At 37.8% G+C, this 21,591-nt stretch overlaps 1 protein-coding gene across 1 annotated transcript in view; it reads left to right on the forward strand.

The window, feature by feature from the left end:
* The first annotated feature begins 847 nt into the window (after positions 1-847).
* Positions 848-21,591, forward strand: part of CCDC192 (coiled-coil domain containing 192) — a 228,233-nt gene continuing 207,489 nt past the window's right edge. The window contains exon 1 of the mRNA XM_036847282.1: positions 848-949. Within this exon, the coding sequence (XP_036703177.1) occupies positions 848-949 (102 nt within the window). The remainder of the gene's footprint in view (positions 950-21,591) is intronic.

Below are 21,591 nucleotides of genomic sequence, written 5' to 3' on the forward strand. Positions count from 1 at the left end.
TCATTCTCAGGATAGAGAGATTAAAATGGATGTCTTTTCCAAAGTAAATAAACACATCATTAGACATAAAAATTTCAAAATAATTTCTAATCTATAGCTACAAGATGATTGGTAATTTCACGAATGTAATAGGGTTAGTGAGTACAATGTATTTTAAATAGAAATATTATATTCTGAAAATAAATGATATATAAACTACTACGTGGTTACTGTTTATTTACTACATAGTATTATCTATAACAGTGCTTCTCAGATTATATTTCAGATAAAAATATTAAGTGTTCTTACCCTTTAACTTTTTGTTTCCCCTGCTGGTATATACCTCAATGAGAAAGAATAAAAACACAAAAATAGAGAAATAATGACCTTAAGGATTGTAATAGTAAATTAATCTTACTGAATATTTTTCTAGTCTAGATAACATGAAAAAGTATGTAAAGTACTTATATGGCAACATCCTGTATTTGTAAGATATAATCATTCTTACTTCTAATAAAATAATCAAATAAGAAATGCATATGCTAACTATATACAAATTATGTGCAAACGTATGCCTGCATTGGCTAGTGTTAAAGCCTCCCAAATATATTTCATCCTTCCTCACTATGTAGTGGCCATGTGATTTGAATGGCATTGATCCCATCCCCAGTCCTAAGGGTGGGTTCTCATGGATCCTTTCCTGTTGCCATAGTAGTTGGTTTGAGGGTGGGTATATATTTAAGATTTGAGTCAATCAACGTTTCCCCAGCCAAAGTGATTCAGTTATTTAGGATCACCCAATTAAAACAAAACATATGACTTTTGTTCTAAAGTTTTGGAAGGCAACTCTCTTTCTCTATCTCTAGCCATGAACAAAATCACCTGCAGTCACATTTACTACTGGCAGCCATTCTATGCCCACGAGGAAAGCAAGCCTTCAGAAGAAGCCAACACTGTTGATAGAAGAATGGTAAGATAGAAAGATACTATGTGCTGATACCATCACTGATTACCCTTGAAGAACCTTTAATCTCTGGACCTTCTACTCACATGAGCCAGCAAATTCCCTTATGAGTTAACTATTGTGCGTTGCCTTTCCTGTTACTTGTAACTGAAAGTGTCTTTCACAATTAAATGTTCATCAAAACATGTTCATTCATTTGGCTGTGAGCCATGAAAAAAATCCTAGTGGAGAAGATGATTTTTCTGAGAAATGGCTTCTTAGGATTCTCTATTGTCACCTTGTTTGATTTTACTTGTTTGAGTCTAGATTCTTTATTGGAAGTATAAAAAATCATTAAAGAGCTAAAAATATAATATTTAAATAAATTATATTTAATTTTACAGCTAACAAATCTATAAGAAATTTTAACAGAGACACAATTAGAGTTATAAATGACATAGAGTCTACAGAGACTAGTGCAGCAAAGCATTAGGAGAAACATGAAGAATATTTAAAAATACATTAAACTAAAAGAGAAATTTTTTGGTGAGTGTACCAATCTAACAAATATGTCTTGGAACCATTATTGTTTTTAACTATGTCTACCTCCAATATCTTACACTGTGATAGGAACATACATAATAATAAATGTTTTTAAATGAATGAACAATTTACTCTCAAGAAGTGAATAACTATAAGTGAACAGTAGGTCAATCATAGAAGGAACACGAGTACGTCCTCAACAAGAGCACTGAATGTAAGCAAAAGAATGAATGAGGACTGTGCTGTAGGTTGAACAGTTGGGTTTCCTGGATAAAAATCAACAGTAATATGAAAAATATAAGTGCATGAATTAGACTTTGGTTCAAAGCAACAGAAACCAATGCTGGCAAAGAAAAGAAAAATGGAGTTAATTGGCAGTATATTAAGGCTCATGAAATCAGCAGAGGTTGCAGTTAGGGTTGGTTAGGAATGGGTAGAAACAAAGGCCATTCCAGAGACTAAGAAGCAGGACTCATAATAGGGAAAATTCAGGTCAGGATGCAGCTATTGAAGGGAGGTGACAAGGTGGAAGCTGGTGGTGGCCTGAATGAAAGCCATTCCAGTGGATACTATGAATGGCTGGAGAAGACTGAAGAGAGGTGGAAAAATAAGCAAATTTTTGGATGCATTTTTCTGTGAAGGGGAGCACACAAAGACATGAGGTCAGAGAGGTTTTCATGCTGCTACTCAGAATGTTTCTATGACAATGGGACTGAACCACTGGCTAGAACACTCTTCCCTGCAAGGGTCCCTAGGCTGGTTTCTTCCCATCCTTCATGTTTCAGTTCTATGCTATCACCTGCTCCTAGTTGTACATCCTTGTCTTATTCTCTTTACAGCACTTGTTTCTGTCTGAAATTACCTTTTGAATTTTTTTATTGCCTCCACCAACTTAAGTATGAAGTTGCTAAGGGCAGCAACTTTGTCTTCCTTATTACCACTATATCACCAGCACCTAGAAAAATACCTGTCATGTCGCAGAGCCTCAATAAATATTTGTGGAAAAAATAAATGAGCAAATGGATAACTAGAACTTCAACTGCTTCTTTTATTCTTATATCACTTGTTTGAGATTCAAAGTCCCAGGATCCAGTTGGTGAATAGCCAAGTTCAGATGCTATGCAGTCCTTTGTCTGGACAGGGTTTGTCCCTCCTTGGGTTATATGGTGGGTGCTGAGTACATAAATTTACTGTCCCTCTAAAACCAAGTACAAGGGGACATAGACAATTCCCACAGGGACATTAGGGCTATTTGGCATCCCCAAATGACAAATGCTCATGTAACACAGAATTGTAAGAAGGGAAAAGGAATATTTACTTCCTGCCATAAAAAAGCCATAAATGAAAAGTTTACATTCCTGCTCATCAGCTAATTGCTTTCAATTTATTCCTGTTTCCTGACAAAAGACTTTAGGACCAAGGGGTAAGCAAGTCTCTCTGCTCACACAGATAAACATCCCTCTCCATTAAAACAGGCTGGAAGCCTGGAGATAATGAGACCCACTGTGCCAAGCAATCAGCAACACAGGGAAGAGCTCACAAAAATGACAAGAGAGCTGGCTAATTCTTGAGAGAAACAGAAGGAAAATCATTGCAATCAGTTGAAAAATGTTTGGGTTGTTAAGGTTCATGGAATGAGCAATTCATGTACTTGTTTGTAAGATGTTACTGTGGTTTTTTTCTCACCTTCATGACCTCCTTTTGTCCTCCCATATAGCTCAGACACACCCTGACTCCCAGCCACGGGCACTGTCACCTTGTGTCCATTACAATGAAAACATAGTCAACTTCCCTAGGTCAACTCTGTGAAAAGTGGTCATTTGTCTCCACAGGATGGTACCTCCACAGGAGGAATACCTATGAGGTACTTCTGTTTGCTTTCATTCATTTATTCTTTTTGGTGCTAGGGATCTGTTAAGTTAGAATACCCTTTGGGAAATCCAAAACTTTCTTCATTTGCTCTTTTTGCAATAGAACATTCATGGCTACTAGAATGACAACCTTGATGGAATGATCAACTGATCAGCTGAATTGATACTGAGAACAGGGACTGTATCAATTTTATTTATGCTTAGCACCATGCTTGGTACACAATGGGTCTTCAATATTTATTGAAGAAGTGAATGTACAATTGAAAGTGAGTGGACGGATAAAAGCCAAAGGTCTATTTCCCAAGCACAAACTCTAAAAACCTCCACTGCAGCTTTGTCTTCTCTCCTCAGCCATTCTACTTCATTGTAAATCTACTCTCTGTTCTGTCTTGCTCTCTCCTCATTATATGTTTCTTCTTCTACCTTCCTTTCTGGTCTTATCTTATTTCAGCTCTGACCTAAGTTTGATAAGGCATCCTGATAAGTATTAGGATGAGAGCACATAAAGTATGTATAATCCTTGAGTCCTTCTTATATGCATATATATGATTTCTGATTCTAAGAAAAGATGCACTTCTGACAGACCACAGGTAAGTTTTCAAATTGTGCATAGTAGTCTTTAAGAGCCCTGATGAGCTCACAGTGTTTTTTGTTTTTTTTAGTTTAAAATACTTTTAATGGTGGAAATGACAATGATTTCTATATATTTCTAGAAGTTTTGTTTTAACACCCCTCCTTTTCCTCTAGACTAGGGGAATTTGTAGTTTTTCTAAAAATTCAGCCCAACTTTTTTTTTTTTTTTTTAGCTGAGAGAACACTTAATATTATATTGACCATAATTATTAAATGCAAAACAAGTTTAGATTTAAGAAATATAGTCAACAAACTGATAATACTTGTATAACTAAGCAATGGGCTATTCTCCAACCAGTTTCTTTATTCTACCAATAGTAGGATTTTTCCTTTCAGGAAGAACAGATCACTAAAATTCATGATGACTTTCAAATATTTGAATGTTTGGAACAATTTACTTTCAAATATGCCAAGACTGCACTGTCCCAGGCTGGTATTTCCAAACTCGATGGCTTGGACTTATGAGCCTCATTCCCAGCATTAACTGCAATCTTACCATTCTCCTCCAATAAGATTACAATCTTACCACTGAAATAAATTTTTAATATCTTTTCACTTTTAGGTAATGACTCACATTTTTCTAAAATATTCAGCATTACTGTTTTTCCCACTGTTTCTAAAAGTACATCTGATTCTGAACAAATAAAAGTATTTTGGATTAAAAAAAAGATGAATACTTTCACCAAAAAATAACTAAATTTTAGCATCCCTTTGGAAGCAAAACGACAGTCGAACTAATATCCAATATTTAACTTTATCTCAGGATTCTCAGTTCCTTAAAACACCTTGGAAAATGCTTTTAAAACAGAAGTCTTGCACTTATAACCAGATGCCAGGTAGGGTCTCTTTGTCCCTTAATATTTAAGATGTCTTTTTGCATCCCTACAGAACAATGTCCCCTCAAAGACTGTGCTTCACATTCCCTGACTCTAGCATTTTCATGGTTTCTGCTGCCTCTGAGCTCCTGCTTTGCTAAATTAATTAAATTTAGGAATCATATTGTATTTCACTTGTGTTGTCCTGCTTACACCTTAGTGAAAGTCAGGATTTTTATTTAATTTCTTCCCTAACAGACAACTCTCATAGTATTAGTTTGCATTAAATATTTTAGAAAAAAAAAATGGAAATTAGAGTTAAATATTCTTTTTATTTTTCTATTTTTTAATTTTTTTTCAACTTTTAAAAAAACTTTATTAACCATATAAATGAGATTAACTGCAGGTTTCTTTAGGCCCAATATCTAAAACCTTAGACAAAAACTCACTAATCCATATTATAACTGCTAACATCCCTCTTCCAATCAAGTGTGGTCATGGGAGGTGAGAGACATGAAACAATACAACTCCAAAATGAACTTAATGATTAGACATAAAATAAGCCAGTAATTAGAATAAGAATGGCTACCATGCAGAAAATCCAGAATATGTCTACTCTAACCTAATATTAATTGTAGTTAACTACCTGATTCATCCATTTTTAAAGAAAAATTCTATTTGTATTCCCACCAGTATTACCCACATCCTATATTTACTTTCCACTGTGGACTGACATACTAACATTAAATTACATTTAGACTCAGAAATGTTTATCACCTATCAATTTTTTCTTTCTTTTTTTTTTTCACACACACACTGTATTTTATTTTTACAAGAGTTAAATAGACTGACACCAAGCATTGTAAATGGATGACCACAACAAAAGCAACAATGATTGCAATTACCAAACACGAAACACACTCATACTATGTCATAATATTGACATTCAGTCCAGTAATCCTCCACTGTAACAGCTCCTTTACTTTGCAGTGAAAATTGATTTGTATATTTTTGGCCTCTGAGTCCTTGTGGGATTTTTTTTTTTATTCAAACAGAAAGTCACAAAAATTATAATCATCCTCATCAGTTCACTCAGTCCCATGTAATTAATTTTTTTTTCATCTTGATCTTTTGTTAGCACTTTTATGAGTTCATCAGTTTTCCATTAGAGTTCTGAAAATGCTTATTCATTCAGTTCAGCAGTATGGTCAGTTACCAGAAACCTGTACTTGTCAGAGTCTTTTCCATGAATTCCTTGAAGATGAAACCCTTTTATAGGAACAACCAACTTTTAAAAATAAGATCATTTCAATGACTTTCATTAATAAGCACTTTCCTTTAACTTAATCACACAAGGATAGTATCATTTATTTCATTATTTAGCCTGTTCAGTCAAAAATTCTATAGACCAATATGTCTTCAATAAATCTGCTAATTTCTTCACCATCTCCTTCTGAAATCCTTCCCTATAGTATTCATTTAAGGAGGAGTAATAGTGGAAAAGTCACTTTGTTGTCAAGGACTTTTTGAAAGCCTGTTTTTGTACCAACCATATCTCCCCACCTCTTTTAGATCAGTGAGATGTAAGATAAGATTAATAAGCATTATAAATAATTAGTGCTTACACTGCCTTTCACCAGCCATCACTGAGATGACCTTCCTTTCATAAATTGTTATGAAACCAACTGCATAGTGAACATCTGCACATTCCTCTAAAATGCACTAAAGTATAATCCACAGTGTGGGTTTTTTAATAAGTTGGGCTAAGGAAATGGAACAGAATATTAAAGCTGGAAGGGCTGACAGAAACAACTCCAGTGAGTCTTTTATAAATTAAAAGAAAAAAGGAAGTCGTGTAGAGGTAAGACGATTTTCTGAATTCCACACAGGCTGCTACCTAGATGCAAGGCTAATAGCCCAATCTTTATCTTTCCACACCTACCTAGTTAGTGCTGATTTTTCCACCCAGGACACCAGCTGCTCAGTAGTTCATAACTTTACTCATAGGGTTGTTTTACCAAGGATCTGGGTGACTTAAAGTTCTATTGAAGAAGTAAATGCTAATTACACTCTTTAATTGATAAGTTTCAACTATTCCCACTCTTATTACTGCTATTTGGTCTATACGCTCCATCCCTAGAAACAGACTCTGCGATTAGAAAAATTTCTGTCCTACCAACCTAATTTGTTTTGGGATGGGCTGTGTGATTAGGTTTGGGTAAGCCCAGGACATAAGAGATCAAAACCCAGGACTGATTCTGATCTGTAGACTGCAAAGGTCCTATATGTACTTCCTGCCAGAGCAGGAAGTGGAGTGAATACAAGCTGACCTGGGTCTACAAATGCTTCCAGGGAGAGATGTAGCAACTGGCTGGGAGAAAGTGGCTGGTGTCTTTCGGACAAACAATAAGGAAGAAGGAGCAGTGGCTGCAGATGAGTTGTGACAGTGAGCAGATCACCAGCTAATCAGCACAATTTATCACTTCTGCAATCTTGGCTCAAGAAGGAAGCCTTAATTAGGATGTGGCCAGGTGGGGTCTTCTGTCTGGGGTCTGTGGGTCCCAGAAAAGGAAGATTATCACAAGGAGAGGTGGTCTGCTGCAAAAACCACTGCTAGCCTGTAAACCAATCCATTTCTGTGAACGCACCCCTCTCAGACAGTGTGATTGTTTCCTTAGCACTGGCTCTGTATGTAAACGTGTTATGGTTTGAGCACAAAACCACTGCTTCTGGCCCACTTTGAATGCATTTTCCAGAAATGATGAATATGTAGTGATTTTTTATCTATACTCCTGCCTGGATCTGATTTGTGAGATGTTTTTAGAGGTTACTGTGGCTTTGTAATTGAAATTTTTTTCTCTGGGAAGTTAACCGTCCTTTCCACAGCCATTGTGGTTGCCTAGCAACAGGGGACGGCAGAGCAGTAACAGGGATTCTAAACCTCTAAGGAATGGGGATAGTCAATGTCTGTCCCGCGGACAGGGTACCTCAGTGGGCCTGATTTGAGATGGGAGAATGTTATAGCAGGACATCTGTGGCCCCAGGGTATGAAACCCCAAAGAGAAGCAGGTGAGTTCCTAGCTCCTCCTGTTCCAAAAGAATTCATGGGAATTTATAGATAAAGTAGCCTTCACTCTGTGCTTCAAAGAAAACCTTTCCTTCATGTCTGAGGAAAACATCAGACAGACTTTTTCTCCTTTCCTGGAGAATGATCCCTTTCTTTGAACGCTGATGTCTTCCCAGATCATAGGGCAGGGTCTGACATGCAGTAGGTGTTCAATAAATATCTGTTGAATGAATAAAATGTCCCTCACTTGCTCATCTCAAAATCACATACTCACCCCAACCATTATACTGGTGTGGAAAGGGGGAGCTGAGCCAGCCCTTTTTTCAGAACCACTGGAATGAAATGTCAAGAAGAAGTTAGCTCATTCCAACCATCCCCAAACAAAAACCCAAACCAACTCTGGCCACAAATATGGAAGTACAGTTCACCTTTATAATCGATCTACAGTTAATCACTAGGAAATTTACATGTTGACAAAATATTCCTTTACCCTTAAAATGTGGAAATACCTTCCATTTAGAATTTTCTTTTAAACCTTGAATGAGAGGTGACCTTGCCTTTTCTATAGAAAGAGCTGTATCCTAGAAAATGGTGTCCTTGTGATATGTACACATGTAACTGTAGTTCTGCTTTGTTAAGATCTAAAATATAATTTCATTACATGAAACCTGTGGGCCTTGTTTTTATTTATTTTTAACCTTGTGTCTATGGTCCAAAGATGATGTGGGAAATTCACAAATTTCTCCAAATTTCATGAGAAATGTTTCCATGTGCAAAGGAGCCTGTGACCCTCAAAAGAGTAACAATCTTGCTAAAGGAGGAACTTTTTGGTGAACATAATGTTACCAAATAGAGGAAAAATGGCCTGTGATTAACAACTTTGAGATGAATAGCACAGTGTACCACCAGCAGGGAAGCCAAGTGGAAAGCAGGACTTTGCTCTCACTGTAAATTACCATTGGTGTTTCTGTTCTCCTGGCATATGGAACTGAGTGTTCTGTGCAAGCAGAGAGCAGGGCTTTGATGAAGGAGACAGTGGAGGACCATGATACCTTGGTTCACCTTTAGGAAGGTTTGATTCAGCTCCTTCAGTTCTAAGCAGGAACAAACTGGTCCCAAGTGTCTGTCTGCCTGCCCTACTTTCTCTCCACTCCTCTTCTCATGCCCTTGAGACGGACCTTCTCCATAGTTTATATAAACCAGGGAACTTGAGCCTATGTTATCTAAGCGAGGGAGGGTTAGACCTTTGATGCAGTTAACCTAGGGAAAAAAACAAAGCACTTTCCCAGGAAATCCTCTCCTAGAAAAACTGGGTTCTCAATAGAACCAAACCAATTTTATTAAAATATTTATTCACATGGACTGGTTTCTGATTACTACTCCAACATAAAAAACAGGGTAAAAAGTTGGGAGAACAGATATAAAGATATTTCACTTAAAGGAAGGAAATATGTATGTTCTCATTGAATACTGAAAAAAAAAAAACAACTATAAGGCTTATATGTCATATTATTACCCTCTGCCAAAAGAAATTTAAAGATTTGTTTCAGCTTTTCTATGAACCCTGAAGAAAACACTGCAATAAAAACGTTTCATAAATACATTTGTTAATTCTAATTTGTTTTCTCTCAAGGCTAATAGGCTTTCTAAAGCTTTTGTTCCCTTAATTATGGTACAACATGACTTATACTGTGTATGCTGCGTTACTATGGTCACTCTGAGGCCATGACTTATGACCTTTAAATATTATTGTCAGGCAGCCAAAGCTCCTTCACTTTTAAACCAGTAGTTTCGTTTCAGGCATTATTAAAAGAAGGTAGCTACAAACAGTACTTTTTTCTTGTCTATTTGTGACACATCTGAATATGCACATGTATTGTACTCAATTTTATTTTGCTTGGTTTCATTCAGTGACCAAATATTAATTTCTTGACAAGGTATAGTCCTTGTCTTCTGGGAGGTGTCACTGAGAAATGCAAAAACATAGGTAGACAAATAATTGTACACATCATGAAATGTAATAAGAACTATAAAAGACAGACATCCAAAAACTGCTTGTGGACACAGAGGCAGGAAATAGTTCTGACTAGTAGGACCAAAGAGGCTTCAGGGGAGGCAGCCTTTGAGTCCTGGTGTGAAGAATGGGTAAAATTTTAACAAACAGAGATGACAGAGTGAACATTCTAGTCAGAGGAAACACCTAAGAAAAGGATAAACACATTCCCTGGAACTAGCGGGTAGTACATTTAGTGAAAATACCAGTTTTGTGAGATACATTGATAGAAGACAAAATCAGTTAGAAGGTAAAAGGGCTCACTTATTAAGGTTGTTGTCTTGTTCAAAGCATTTGTTGTTTTGCCCAGCAACTGTAATGATCAAAAGTGTGTTTTCCATTTCATGATAAAGAGGTACTGTCAAGTAGAAAGCACCAAAGTACCAGGTTTTGCTGATTTAGGTATGATGCAAGAAAAGCAATTACATCTCTCAAAACCCCAGTGTGTCCTTCCACTAAGTGGGAATTTAATTAATTTTGTTCAAGAGTCACTGATTACTTTGTGAACATTTTAAATGGTTTCAATTTTTTTAAAGTAAGAGACATGTACAGAAATACGGGAATAAAATAATACACTCCTCAGGGAGAGAGTAGGATAGAAAATAATAAAAGTACCCCAGTGTTGTAAAGTAAGGCTTATTGGTTGGTAACAGTAGAATGAGACTTATTAAGATTGGAGGTTTATTAAGTCATTCATTCAACAAATATTTATTGACTATTCTAGCCCTCTTCAAGATGCTAAGGATACGGTAACAAAAAAACAGCAGAAAAATATTCCTTATCTTCAAGGAATTTATATTTTCTGTTGGGAGGCAACACAATAAATATAATAAACAAGCAAATTATATAATATGTTAGAAGGTGGTAAGTACTGCAGAGAAAAATCAAGCAAGGTGATTTGAAAGTATATAGGAGTGAGGAGTTCAATTTTAAATGAAGTGCATGTGGTAGGCATGCCTGAGAAAGGGATATCTGAGCAAAGAAAAGAAGGAAGTGGGCAAGTGTGGATGAAGTGTTCCAGGCAGAGGTGATGGAAGCACAATGAGGAGGCCAGTGTGACTCCAGTGTTGGGAAGGGAAGAAGGGTATGGAATGGAGTCCTATGGTTGGTGGGAGGGCTGAATGGCAGAGAAATCTGTAGGACCTTGTAGGTCCTTATATGGGCTTTGGCCTTTATTCTGAGTGAAATGGAATCCTTTATTGGATTTTTTAGCAGAGGAGTGAAATAATTTTTCTATTTATTTATATTAATTAATTAATTAATTAATTTTTGGCTGTGTTGGGTCCTTTTTGCTATGCACGGGCTTTCTCTAGTTGCAGCGAGTGGGGGCTACTCTTCATTGCGGTGCGTGGGCTTCTCATTGCGGTGGCTTCTCTTGTTGCGGGGCACGGGCTCTAGGCGCACGGGCTTCAGTAGTTGTGATTTGCAGGCTCTAGATCGCAGGGTCTAGATCGCAGGCTCAGTAGCTGTGGCGCACGGGCTTAGTTGCCCCGCGGCATGTGGGAATCTTCCTGGACCAGGGCTTGAACCTGTGTCCCCTGCATTGGCAGCAGGATTCTTAACCCCTGCACCACCAGGGAAGTCCCATCATTTTTCTTATGGATGATGTATATTGAAAATAGAAGGTAGGGGGCAAAGATGCAACCAGAGAGAGCCATTTAGGAGGTTAATGCAACAGTCCAGGTAAGAGCTGGATGGTAGCTTGAGGCTTGAACCAGTTCGTTAACAATGAAGGTGGTGAAAAACGGCTGGGTACTGGATATATTATGATGGCAGAGCCCAGAATTTCCTGTTGGATTGGATTTGGGTTCTGAGACAAAAAGGAAACTCAAGGTTTTAGCCTGAGCAACAGGAAGGATGATGTCATCATCAACCGAGATGGGGAAGACTGCAAGTAGAGCAGATTTGGAGTAGGAATCAGAAGTTAGGTTTTAGAAATGTTGAAAGTGAGATGTCCCACCGGTCAGAATGGCCATCATCAAAAAATCTACAAATAATAAATGCTGGAGAGGGTGTGGAGAAAAGGGAACCCTCTTGCACTGTTGGTGGGAATGTAAATTGATACAGCCACTATGGAGAATTGTATGGAGGTTCCTTAAAAAACTAAAAATGGAACTACCATACGACCCAGCAATCCCACTACTGGGCATATACACTGAGAAAACCATAATTCAAAAAGAGTCATGTACCAAAATGTTCATTGCAGCTCTATTTACAATAGCCAGGACATGGAAGCAACCTAAGTGTCCATCAACAGATGAATGGATAAAGAAGATGTGGCACATATATACAATGGAATATTACTCAGCCATAAAAAGAAACGAAATTGAGTTATTTGTAGTGAGGTGGATGGACCTAGAGTCTGTCATACAGAGTGAAGTAAGTCAGAAAGAGAAAAACAAATACCGTATGCTAACATATATATATATATGGAATCTAAGGAAAAAAAAAAAGGTCATGAAGAACCTAGGGGCAAGACGGGAATAAAGACACAGACCTACTAGAGAATGGACTTGAGGATATGGGGAGGGGGAAGGGTAAGCTGGGACGAAGTGAGAGAGTGGCATGGACATATATACACTACCAAATGTAAAATAGATAGCTAGTGGGAAGCAGCCGCATAGCACAGGGAGATCAGCTCGGTGCTTTGTGACCACCTAGAGGGGTGGGATAGGGAGGGTGGGAGGGAGGGAGATGCAAGAGGGAAGAGATATGGGGATATATGTATATGTATAACTGATTCACTTTGTTATAAAGCAGAAACTAACACAACATTGTAAAGCAATTATACTCCAATAAAGATGTTAAAAAAAAAGAAAGTGAGCTGTCCATTAGACATCCTGGTGGAGATGTCAGGAAGGCAACTGAAAGAATGCATCTGGAATTCAAGGCAGAAGTCTGCCCTGGAAATATGTATTGGGGAGTGATCAGCACATTGATACTACTTAAATCCCTGAAGTTGGAGGAGTTCACCAAGGGAGTGAATGTGAGTAGAGAAGAGAGGAAGCCCTGGAGCACGCCAATGTTGGGAGTTCAGGAAGAGGAGAAAGGACCATCAAAGGAGACTGAGAAGGAGCAGCAAGTGGGATGGGAAGGAAGCCTGGGACCTTAGGATGTCCTGGGAGCCAAGTGAAGAAAGCATTTCAAGGAGGGACTGTTGAATCATGTCAAAAGTTTTAAGTAAGATGAGTTGTGACACATGACCACTGGATACAGTAATGTGGAGCTCACTAGTGAATTCAATAAGTGCAGTTTCTGTGGAATGGTACTTGTGAGAGTCTGAATGAAGTGGCTTTAACAAAAAATAGGAAGAAGAATTAGAGACAGTGAGAATATAGTTTTGCTTTAATGGGGGTCAGAGTAATCAAGCAGAAACTAAAGGGTTAAGAGGGCTCAAGATGCAATAAATAACAGCATGTTTGTAAACTATTGGAAATGATCCAGGAGAGAGAGAAAGAGAAATTGATTGAGAAAAAGTGTAGAAGATAAAGAATTCCCTAAGTCTGCTGTTTCATAGGATACTCTTTCCTCTCTCTCCTTTTTTTTTTTTTTTAGTCGAAATAAGATATTTTGCAGGTTTTCAGAACAGATTGTACTGTTTGGACTGCTTACTCTCAAGAGGACCTTTAAAGGCTATTTTATCTTCTTCAAGTAAAGTTTACATTCCCTAGTTTTGATTTCCTTTAGAAATGTTTAGAAAATGACATTGGGAGGAAACGCTTTAGAAAATATATCTTCAATGTTACAGCATAAAGATCTATTTGATGTGGGGTGTGTATGTGTGTGTATGAGTGTGTGCATGTCTGAAATAAAATTGTGGAATTCTGAACCCTTACTTTATTTCAGCACCACATCTGGAAGTTCAGAGTCAAACACACAGCAAAGGAACAAAATATCGGTAAGAAACAAAGTTTGCATGAATTCCTTTTTTTAAAAAGCATTACAGTTAGTGAAACTGTAACTTCTTTCATTAATGTTGATATTTTCCTAATATAGTTTCACTTTCACATTTTACTAGTAAACATTTAAAAAATAAAACATAGAATGTTCTTTTTCAAGTAGAAGGAGGTAAAGCGGCCAGAGTGCCAACGAAGGGATATGCTGCTGGGCAGGAGGGAAGTTGGTGTGGGGTGGCCGTCCCCCTTTGTACCTGTGATCCCACACTGCTCTCTGTGGCCCTACACTAGTGCAGACATCCTGGGTTACGTCAAAGTATTTGCCTGTATATGAGGATATTCTGGAATTCAGACATGATATAGATTGGGTAACTCATCTTATTTGGTTTGTTTAGGCTTGGGTTTAAATCACAGTCTATTCCTGACATTCTCAGCTCATTCTCTTCCAAGTCATCCTGGGACAGCTGGGTCCTTTCTACAAAAGCCTCTAGTCCCTCTCGAGGCCTCAGGTGACAACGGGGTAGGCTGGTGAGAAGTGTTGAAGCGGGGTGATAGGTTCATGGAGGCTCATTATACTAGTTCTCTATTTTTATGTAAGTTTGAGAATTTCCCTTTAAAAAGAAAAAAATAAGCTATCTATATGCCCTCGATTCAGTTTTAGTAAGTATCCCCTAGTCACCACCCATAGACATTTCTGGAACAACTTTTTCAGCTTTAATGTAGAGGCAGTGTTGTATAGAAGAAAGACTGTAGGACTAGGAATTAGGCCCAAGTTTGCCACCTGCAAGCTGTGTGATGATACCCAAGTCATTTAAACTCTCTGAGCCTTGTTTTTCATTCATAGAATGAGGATGAGACTTTAATAGTCTACTTCAAATAAGATGTTTGGGATGTGAAAATGGTTGGGAACATATCTACAAGTGTATAGGTGTATAGCTACTCGGAATCGATTCAATTCAACCAGGCTCCCCTGTGGACCATGGGACCTCGCCTTTTGATTTCTCTATTTCTTTCTAGATTCAGCATTCTGCTTTTCTACTCTCATCCCACCCCTGCATCACCAGCTAAGAACATTTGATCTAGTGAGGTGCACATTCAGAATCTCACTTCCACACAATTATTTTTGTTCAATGTTAACATCTCTTTTCTAAGAGTTCATTTAATCTGGTCCCAGACAGACTGGACATATATCTCAAACCCACAATAATTTTCAGGAGGAGGGTTTTTGTTGAAGAAGTATAAGTCAAAGGGAAACCAACTTAGATTAGTAGAATATAATTTTAATTAAAATTTTGTTTTCTAACTCTAGTGATAGTTTAATATTATATTACTTCTTTTTCAGTGAGTTTTTGTTTTATATAGTGGATCTACTTACAATTCTGTTGGCCAAAGAAAGAGTGTCCCTCGCTGGCACTATATGTAAACATGTTTTCTCTGGTTAGTTGGAACCCTTGAGCTAGTAGTTAAATTGGAGTTTTGGAAAAGGGAGACTTCACCTCACCAATCTCGGTTTCCTGCCTTTCCTCTAACAATGCTAATCAATTAGTGCCCTAGAGGTAACCCTCTCCCTGGCTGCCTAAGACACTGAAAAGGACAAGGTGCCAATTACTACATTTAGGATTTCTGCCTAGGGCTCCCAATTAGCTTCCTGGAGTCCAGAATCTATCTCCTTTCAATTTACATTTAACATAGGCTTGAAGTAACTTGTTCTGCTCTAGTTACTGAATTCTTACATTTCTAAAAGAATGCATTTAGCTCGAGGTAGAGGTTAGGATTAGGGCCCTGAAGGCCATAGGATAGTCATGATTAGTGCTGCCTCCTCACCCCACGACCCCTTTTAAGTCTTGGAACTGAAAGACTGGTCACTCAGCAGAACAGATTCTGCTCCGTACCATGAGGAACCCAATTGCAGGTGGATCTCAGATGCCTCTTTTAAATAGCTGTGGTGAGTTCTGGCAGAGAAGATTGGGATGAAGGATAAAAATCTCTTCAATTCTGTGAGGATATCGACCACCCAAGCAGAATGAAATACACTCCACCTTTGTGGCATCCAGTCTCTGAATAATACCTTAACGTTTTGACTCCCCCGGTAAACTGTGCATTCTTAGAGCCTTTATTCATCTCTATGTCCCTGAGACAAAGTCCCTGATACCAAAATGGCATTTGAAATAGAACAAATGGACTAGGTGACTGAGAGATGTTGTCCCTCTGAATCCTTATAGCAGCAGACGGCGGTCGTTTCTAAGAATCATCACCGTTGTATGGATACTTTTTTCTCCTCCTCTCCCTCCTTCCCTCTCTTCTGCTTCCTCCTCCTCCTCCATAAATATTATTATTACTATTATTGCCACTTTAGAAATTAAGAAATTTAGAGTCAGGGAGATTGAGGGAGAGTCCAGCTGTTGAGTGATGAATGAGTCATGTGCGGACTACAGAGTAAGAACCTTATGGGATATAATCCAGTGAGAATTTACTTAGATCCACTTTTCAGGTGCCAGGTTGTCTCTGTTTATCTGGACCTTATACCTTTGGAGGATTAGAATATTATTTGAACCATTGCCTTTGCTCCATTTTAACATCCTCAGACAGTGAACAGCTAGTGCTTATAAATCATCTCATTTGAAACTGTTTAGGAAATAAAACTTCTATCGCAAGGAGGCGTGACCTGAACTGGATACCTGGCTCAGGGTTTCTCCCCTTGAACTATTCCTGAGAACTGTGACAAATAGAAATGAACGATGTAAAAACACCAGATGATCTTTGGTTATGTGGAGTGGCACATCCAAAAATGAGAGTGTGGGTATGAATTCATTAATGCTAGAATATGTATGAAGTATTTCACTCATTGTGCAAAACTAGGCTTGTTATAAAACCTTATAAGCCATTTAGTGTTCAAGTTGTAATTCAGTGACGGCTTCATTAAAGAATTATTATTTTAAGTGCCAAAAATATTAAAGCACTTTAAAATTTTAATTTGTAAGGTCAAACTCATAGCACACTATATAGGAAGTCAGCTTTATAAAACAACCTTAAATTAGCTAAAAAATATTATATTTGATAAACTGGGAAAGGCAAGCAATGCCTTAAATTATGTCAAATTATATAACTTATGTTCTTCTAGTACTTGGTATAATATAGTATTATGTTTTCAGGAAGTGTATATTTGGTCACATTTCTGATATTTCTAAATTTTAGCATTCTGAAATGACTTTCAAAAGATTCTTCCCTTTGATGAGCAAACTTTCAAATCATTAGTGAATTACAGTTGTTAATATATCACTTGTGCTTTAAATGAACATTTTAAATGATTTAAAGGAGATGTTCCTATTTATCTTAAAATGAGATCAATATAGTATTACATTTCTGTGTATATTTAAATATAAAGATTTGTTGCTGTTGTAAGAAATAAGTTATTTATTTTGCCACTCTAATAGGTAAGAAATATCTCAGAACTTTTTGTTTTGGATTTTGTTTCTTTTCCTTTCTTCTTTCCTCCCTCTCTCCCTCTCCCCCTCCCTTCCATCCTTCCTTTTTCACTCTCCTCTCCTCTCCTCTCCTCTCCTCTCCTTTCCTTAAGCATACGTGACAAATTTAAGGTGTACAGCTTGATGGGTTTTGACATATGTGTACACATGTGAAACTGACATCACAGTCAAGATAATGAAACTTTCCATCACTCCCAGAAGTTTCTCACGCTCCTTTGTAATCCCTCTCACCCACTTCTTCCCACCTCATTTCCAAGGAAGCACAATCTGTTTCACATCATTATATATATTATTTTGCATTTCCTTGAGCTTCATATAAACAAAGTCATACAGTATGTACCCCTTCTACTGACGTCTGTCACTCAGTAAAATTATCTTGACATTCACCCATGTTTTAGTGTGTATAAATAATTCATTTTTATTGCTAAACAGTATCCTGCTGAACTGAATGTACCAGTTTGTTTATGCCTCCACGCGCTTACTGACATGTAGGTTATTTCCAGTTTTTGACTCTTTACAAATAAAGCTTCTATAAATATTCATGTACAAATCTTTGTATGGACATATGCTTTCTTTTCTCTTGGGTAAATACCTAAGAATGAAATGGCTGAATCACATGGTAGGTGTATTTTTAACTTTCTTAAAAACTGTCAAACTATTTTCCAAAGTCATAGTATCATTTTACATTCCCACCAGCAGTGTATGAAAGTTTTAGTTCATCCACATTCTCTCCAAGGTCAGCCTTTTAAATTTAGCCATTCTAATATGTGTGGTGGTATCTCATGGCAGTTTCAATTTGCATTTCCTTAATAACTAATGGTGTTTGAGCACCTTTTCATCTGTTTATTTGCCATCCTTATATCTCATTTGGTGAAGTATCTATTGAAATGTTTTGTCCATTTTTAAGTTGTACTGTTTGTTTCTTATCATTGGGTTTTGAGAGTTCATGTGTGTTTTGCAGGTATTTTCTCCAGTCTATGGTTAGTCTTTTCATTCACTCAATAGTGTCTTTAGAAGAGCAGAAATTATTAATTCTGATGAAGTCTAATTTATCAATTTGTACTGTCATGGATCATGCTTTTGCTATATGATCTAAGAAATCTTTGCCCAAGATCACAAATATTTTCCTTTTCCCTCCAGAAGTTTTATAGTTTTAGGTTTTACATTTAGATTTATGATTTACTTTGAGTTAATTTTGCCTGAGGATGACTAACAGCTGAGTCTATCACCAGACACTTCCCTCAGATGAAGGCACTCCATTGCCCCAAAGTCATCCCCCTCCACGGGATCAACCTGCATCCAATAACTGGTTGAGGCAGGGCTGCAAAGCCTGGCCCCCTTCCTTTGAGGACAATCCTGAAGAGCCAGCCCAGCTCCAGAGCTCTCCTATGGAATCGGCTGAGGCCGCTGTTGCATTCCTGCTTCTTTCCTTGCTTTATAGGTGTTGCCCCCAAGAACCATCTCCAGTAAGCCCTCTGTAGCCAGATCTCTCAGTCCGTGTCCCAGGAACTCTAACCCCATAGAATAACAAAATCAGAATAGGTCTAACTGAGTGAATGAGGTTTTGGGAATGGAAATTCGTAAGAAATGCAAAGCAGCCATTGTGCTGTCACTGAGGGCAAGACAAAGGACTCCCCTGGTGGCGCAGTGGTTGGGAGTCCACCTGCCAAGGCAGGGGACACGGGTTCGAGCCCCGGTCCGGGAGGATCCCACATGCCTCGGAGCAGCTAGGCCCGTGTGCCACAGCTACTGAGACTGCGCTCTGGAGCCCGTGAGCCACAACTACTGAAGCCCATGCGCCTAGGGCCCGTGCTCTGCAACAAGAGAAGACACTGCAGTGAGGGGCCCGCGCACCACGGTGAAGAGTGGCCCCCACTTGCTGCAGCTGGAGGGGGCCCACGAGAAGCAACGAGGACCCAATGTGGCCAAAAATAAATTAAAAAAAAAAAAGTTGTAACGTTCATTTATTCAATCTAAAATTTTCTTCCACAAAAGAACATGAATAGTATAGAAATTGAAACTTTACTTCTAGAGACATCTGCTAGTTATCTAGATAATATCTAACATTACAAACATTACTGTATCTGGGCAGGTAATGTTATCTCCCCAGATGTTGGGACTTGAGATGTTAGTTGGAGTTTCTACACACTGTTCAACCTCTCATATAACTACTTTCATATTGAGATCTTGCCATAAATGAGGGGCTGATCCAATATAATGTTTTCCTGCTCCCATCCCACTGTTGTCCCTATACAATCATCTCAAAGTTCACCTAGTTTAATCGCGTAAATTCTATAAGCAACAACTTCAACAGAGAGTTCAGGTTAAGCTGTACATAGAAAGGTAGTAGCAATGGAATCATTGGTGAGAAATATATTTTTTCCTTTGGTTACTATCAAGAAAGATCAAAACTTCATTAACATTTTGGAAGGTTATCCGTTGTAATTGGCTAATGGCTTATCTTAATATTTTATTTTTCTGAGTAATTTATTTCTTCTTCACAATACCCATCCAAGATGGGAGGCAGAGGGACTCTATTCATCATAGTTACTAATGATGTTAGTAATCAGTTACTTAGTCATAGTTACTAATAAACTATTTACTGTGGTAAATAGTTAACAATGAGTTATTCTGGATGGAAGCTTCACCTGGGAGTGCACTTCTGCAATCCGGGCAGGCAGCAGTGAGAGGAGGGGCCAACTGCACAGAGAGTGCTCAGCCCAGAAGTTACCCACACCACTTTTCCTTCTATTTCATTGGTCAAAGAAGTTGCGTGGCCAAAAAGAACTTCAAAGGACTGGGCAAGTGAAATCGTACCATGTACCTAGGAGAATTTTCAGAAATGTATTGATGGACAAAGATTACAGCAATATAAAATTAGGTGTAAAAAAAGAAAATAATTAAACCAAAGAAAGGAAAAGGTATAGATAGATACAAAATAAAAAGATTACCTCCAGAATTTCTCATTTTAATAATAAGTTCTATTTAACTTGAGAACAGAGGCCATAAAAAAGATCTTAGCTGTTTAAAATGAGATTGGCCAAAGAACTAGAAAGTGTCCTTTAGAAAATGATCCTTCATAAGCAGTTAGACAAGATGACCCATTTTGTGGTACAGATGAACCAGTTTGCAGGGCAGAAGTTGAGACACAGATGTAGAGAACAAATGTATGGACACCAAGGGGGGAAAACCGCGGTGGGGTGGGGATGGTGGTGTGCTGAATTGGGCGATTGGGATTGACATGTATACACTGATGTGTATAAAATTGATGACTGATTAAAATAAATAAATAAAAATAAATAAATAAATAAAAATAAGATGACCCATTTCGTTTTTAATTCTTCTGATAGAGTAAATGTGTAAGAAACAAAAGGTCCTGTTTTCACATGCAAATGTGTCCCTTTATTTTTTTTTAATGTCAACAGGCAAAGAAATTTAGAAAATATGTGGCACCGAATCAGATTGTTTACAGATAGATTGTTTTTCAGAATTTCCCCAAGAGGCATCAGTGGTGCAAAGGACCTCTATAAACTGAAGCATTTGAGTGTCTGCAAATTTGTTTCGTCAGATGCCCATGACGTTTTTTTCTCTATTTGGTTTCTTCAAATGGCAAAAATTTCCAGACAATAGGCATTATTTGGGGAAAGCATGGTAATTTGTTCTGTGTAGTGCTGACACTTTTTTTTTCTGTGAGGTTGGAAACATTGAGAAGTTTGTGTATATACACAAAAGGAAGGAAGTTTTGAAATGTAAAATGGAGACAGAATTTAAATGTATATATTTAACTATATAAAAGATAAATATATTATATTAGGTGAATGCAAGGGTTACTCTGAATTAATGTTCTGGATAAACTCAAATTTCATGTATAATTTGCTCATTTTCTGAAGCCTGAATGTTCAGATCAGAGGAAGACAGGGCAAGGGAAAAATGTGTTTTGGGGACCATGTAGTCAATCAGTCTGAGTATGAGAGCACACTTCAATTGCTGTGGTCTGAAGAAAAATACTTCCCCAAACTTCCACAATTCCTTGAGAGAGAATATCCTCCCAAGCGGCTAGGACAGTTATTCAATCTAGCCTTTCCCAAAGGAGTAAGTCTACCTTTGGGAGGCTCTCTTTGGATGCTTGGAGAGAAGTTGGAAGAGAGTGGGGTGACTTGGGAGTGAGAAGCACAAGGATGCGGGCTCTCAGGCATAAAGCGTGGCTTCTGGCTGCCCTACATGAGGCAGATTGGAAAGCATCAGCTTAATTTGTTTTGATAGATTTGTTAGACTGAAATTTGCTGCTGGGAATAATAGCCCCAAG

Source organism: Balaenoptera musculus, chromosome 3, assembly GCF_009873245.2.
Source record: "Balaenoptera musculus isolate JJ_BM4_2016_0621 chromosome 3, mBalMus1.pri.v3, whole genome shotgun sequence".
In the NCBI taxonomy this organism is placed as follows: Eukaryota; Metazoa; Chordata; class Mammalia; order Artiodactyla; family Balaenopteridae; genus Balaenoptera; species Balaenoptera musculus.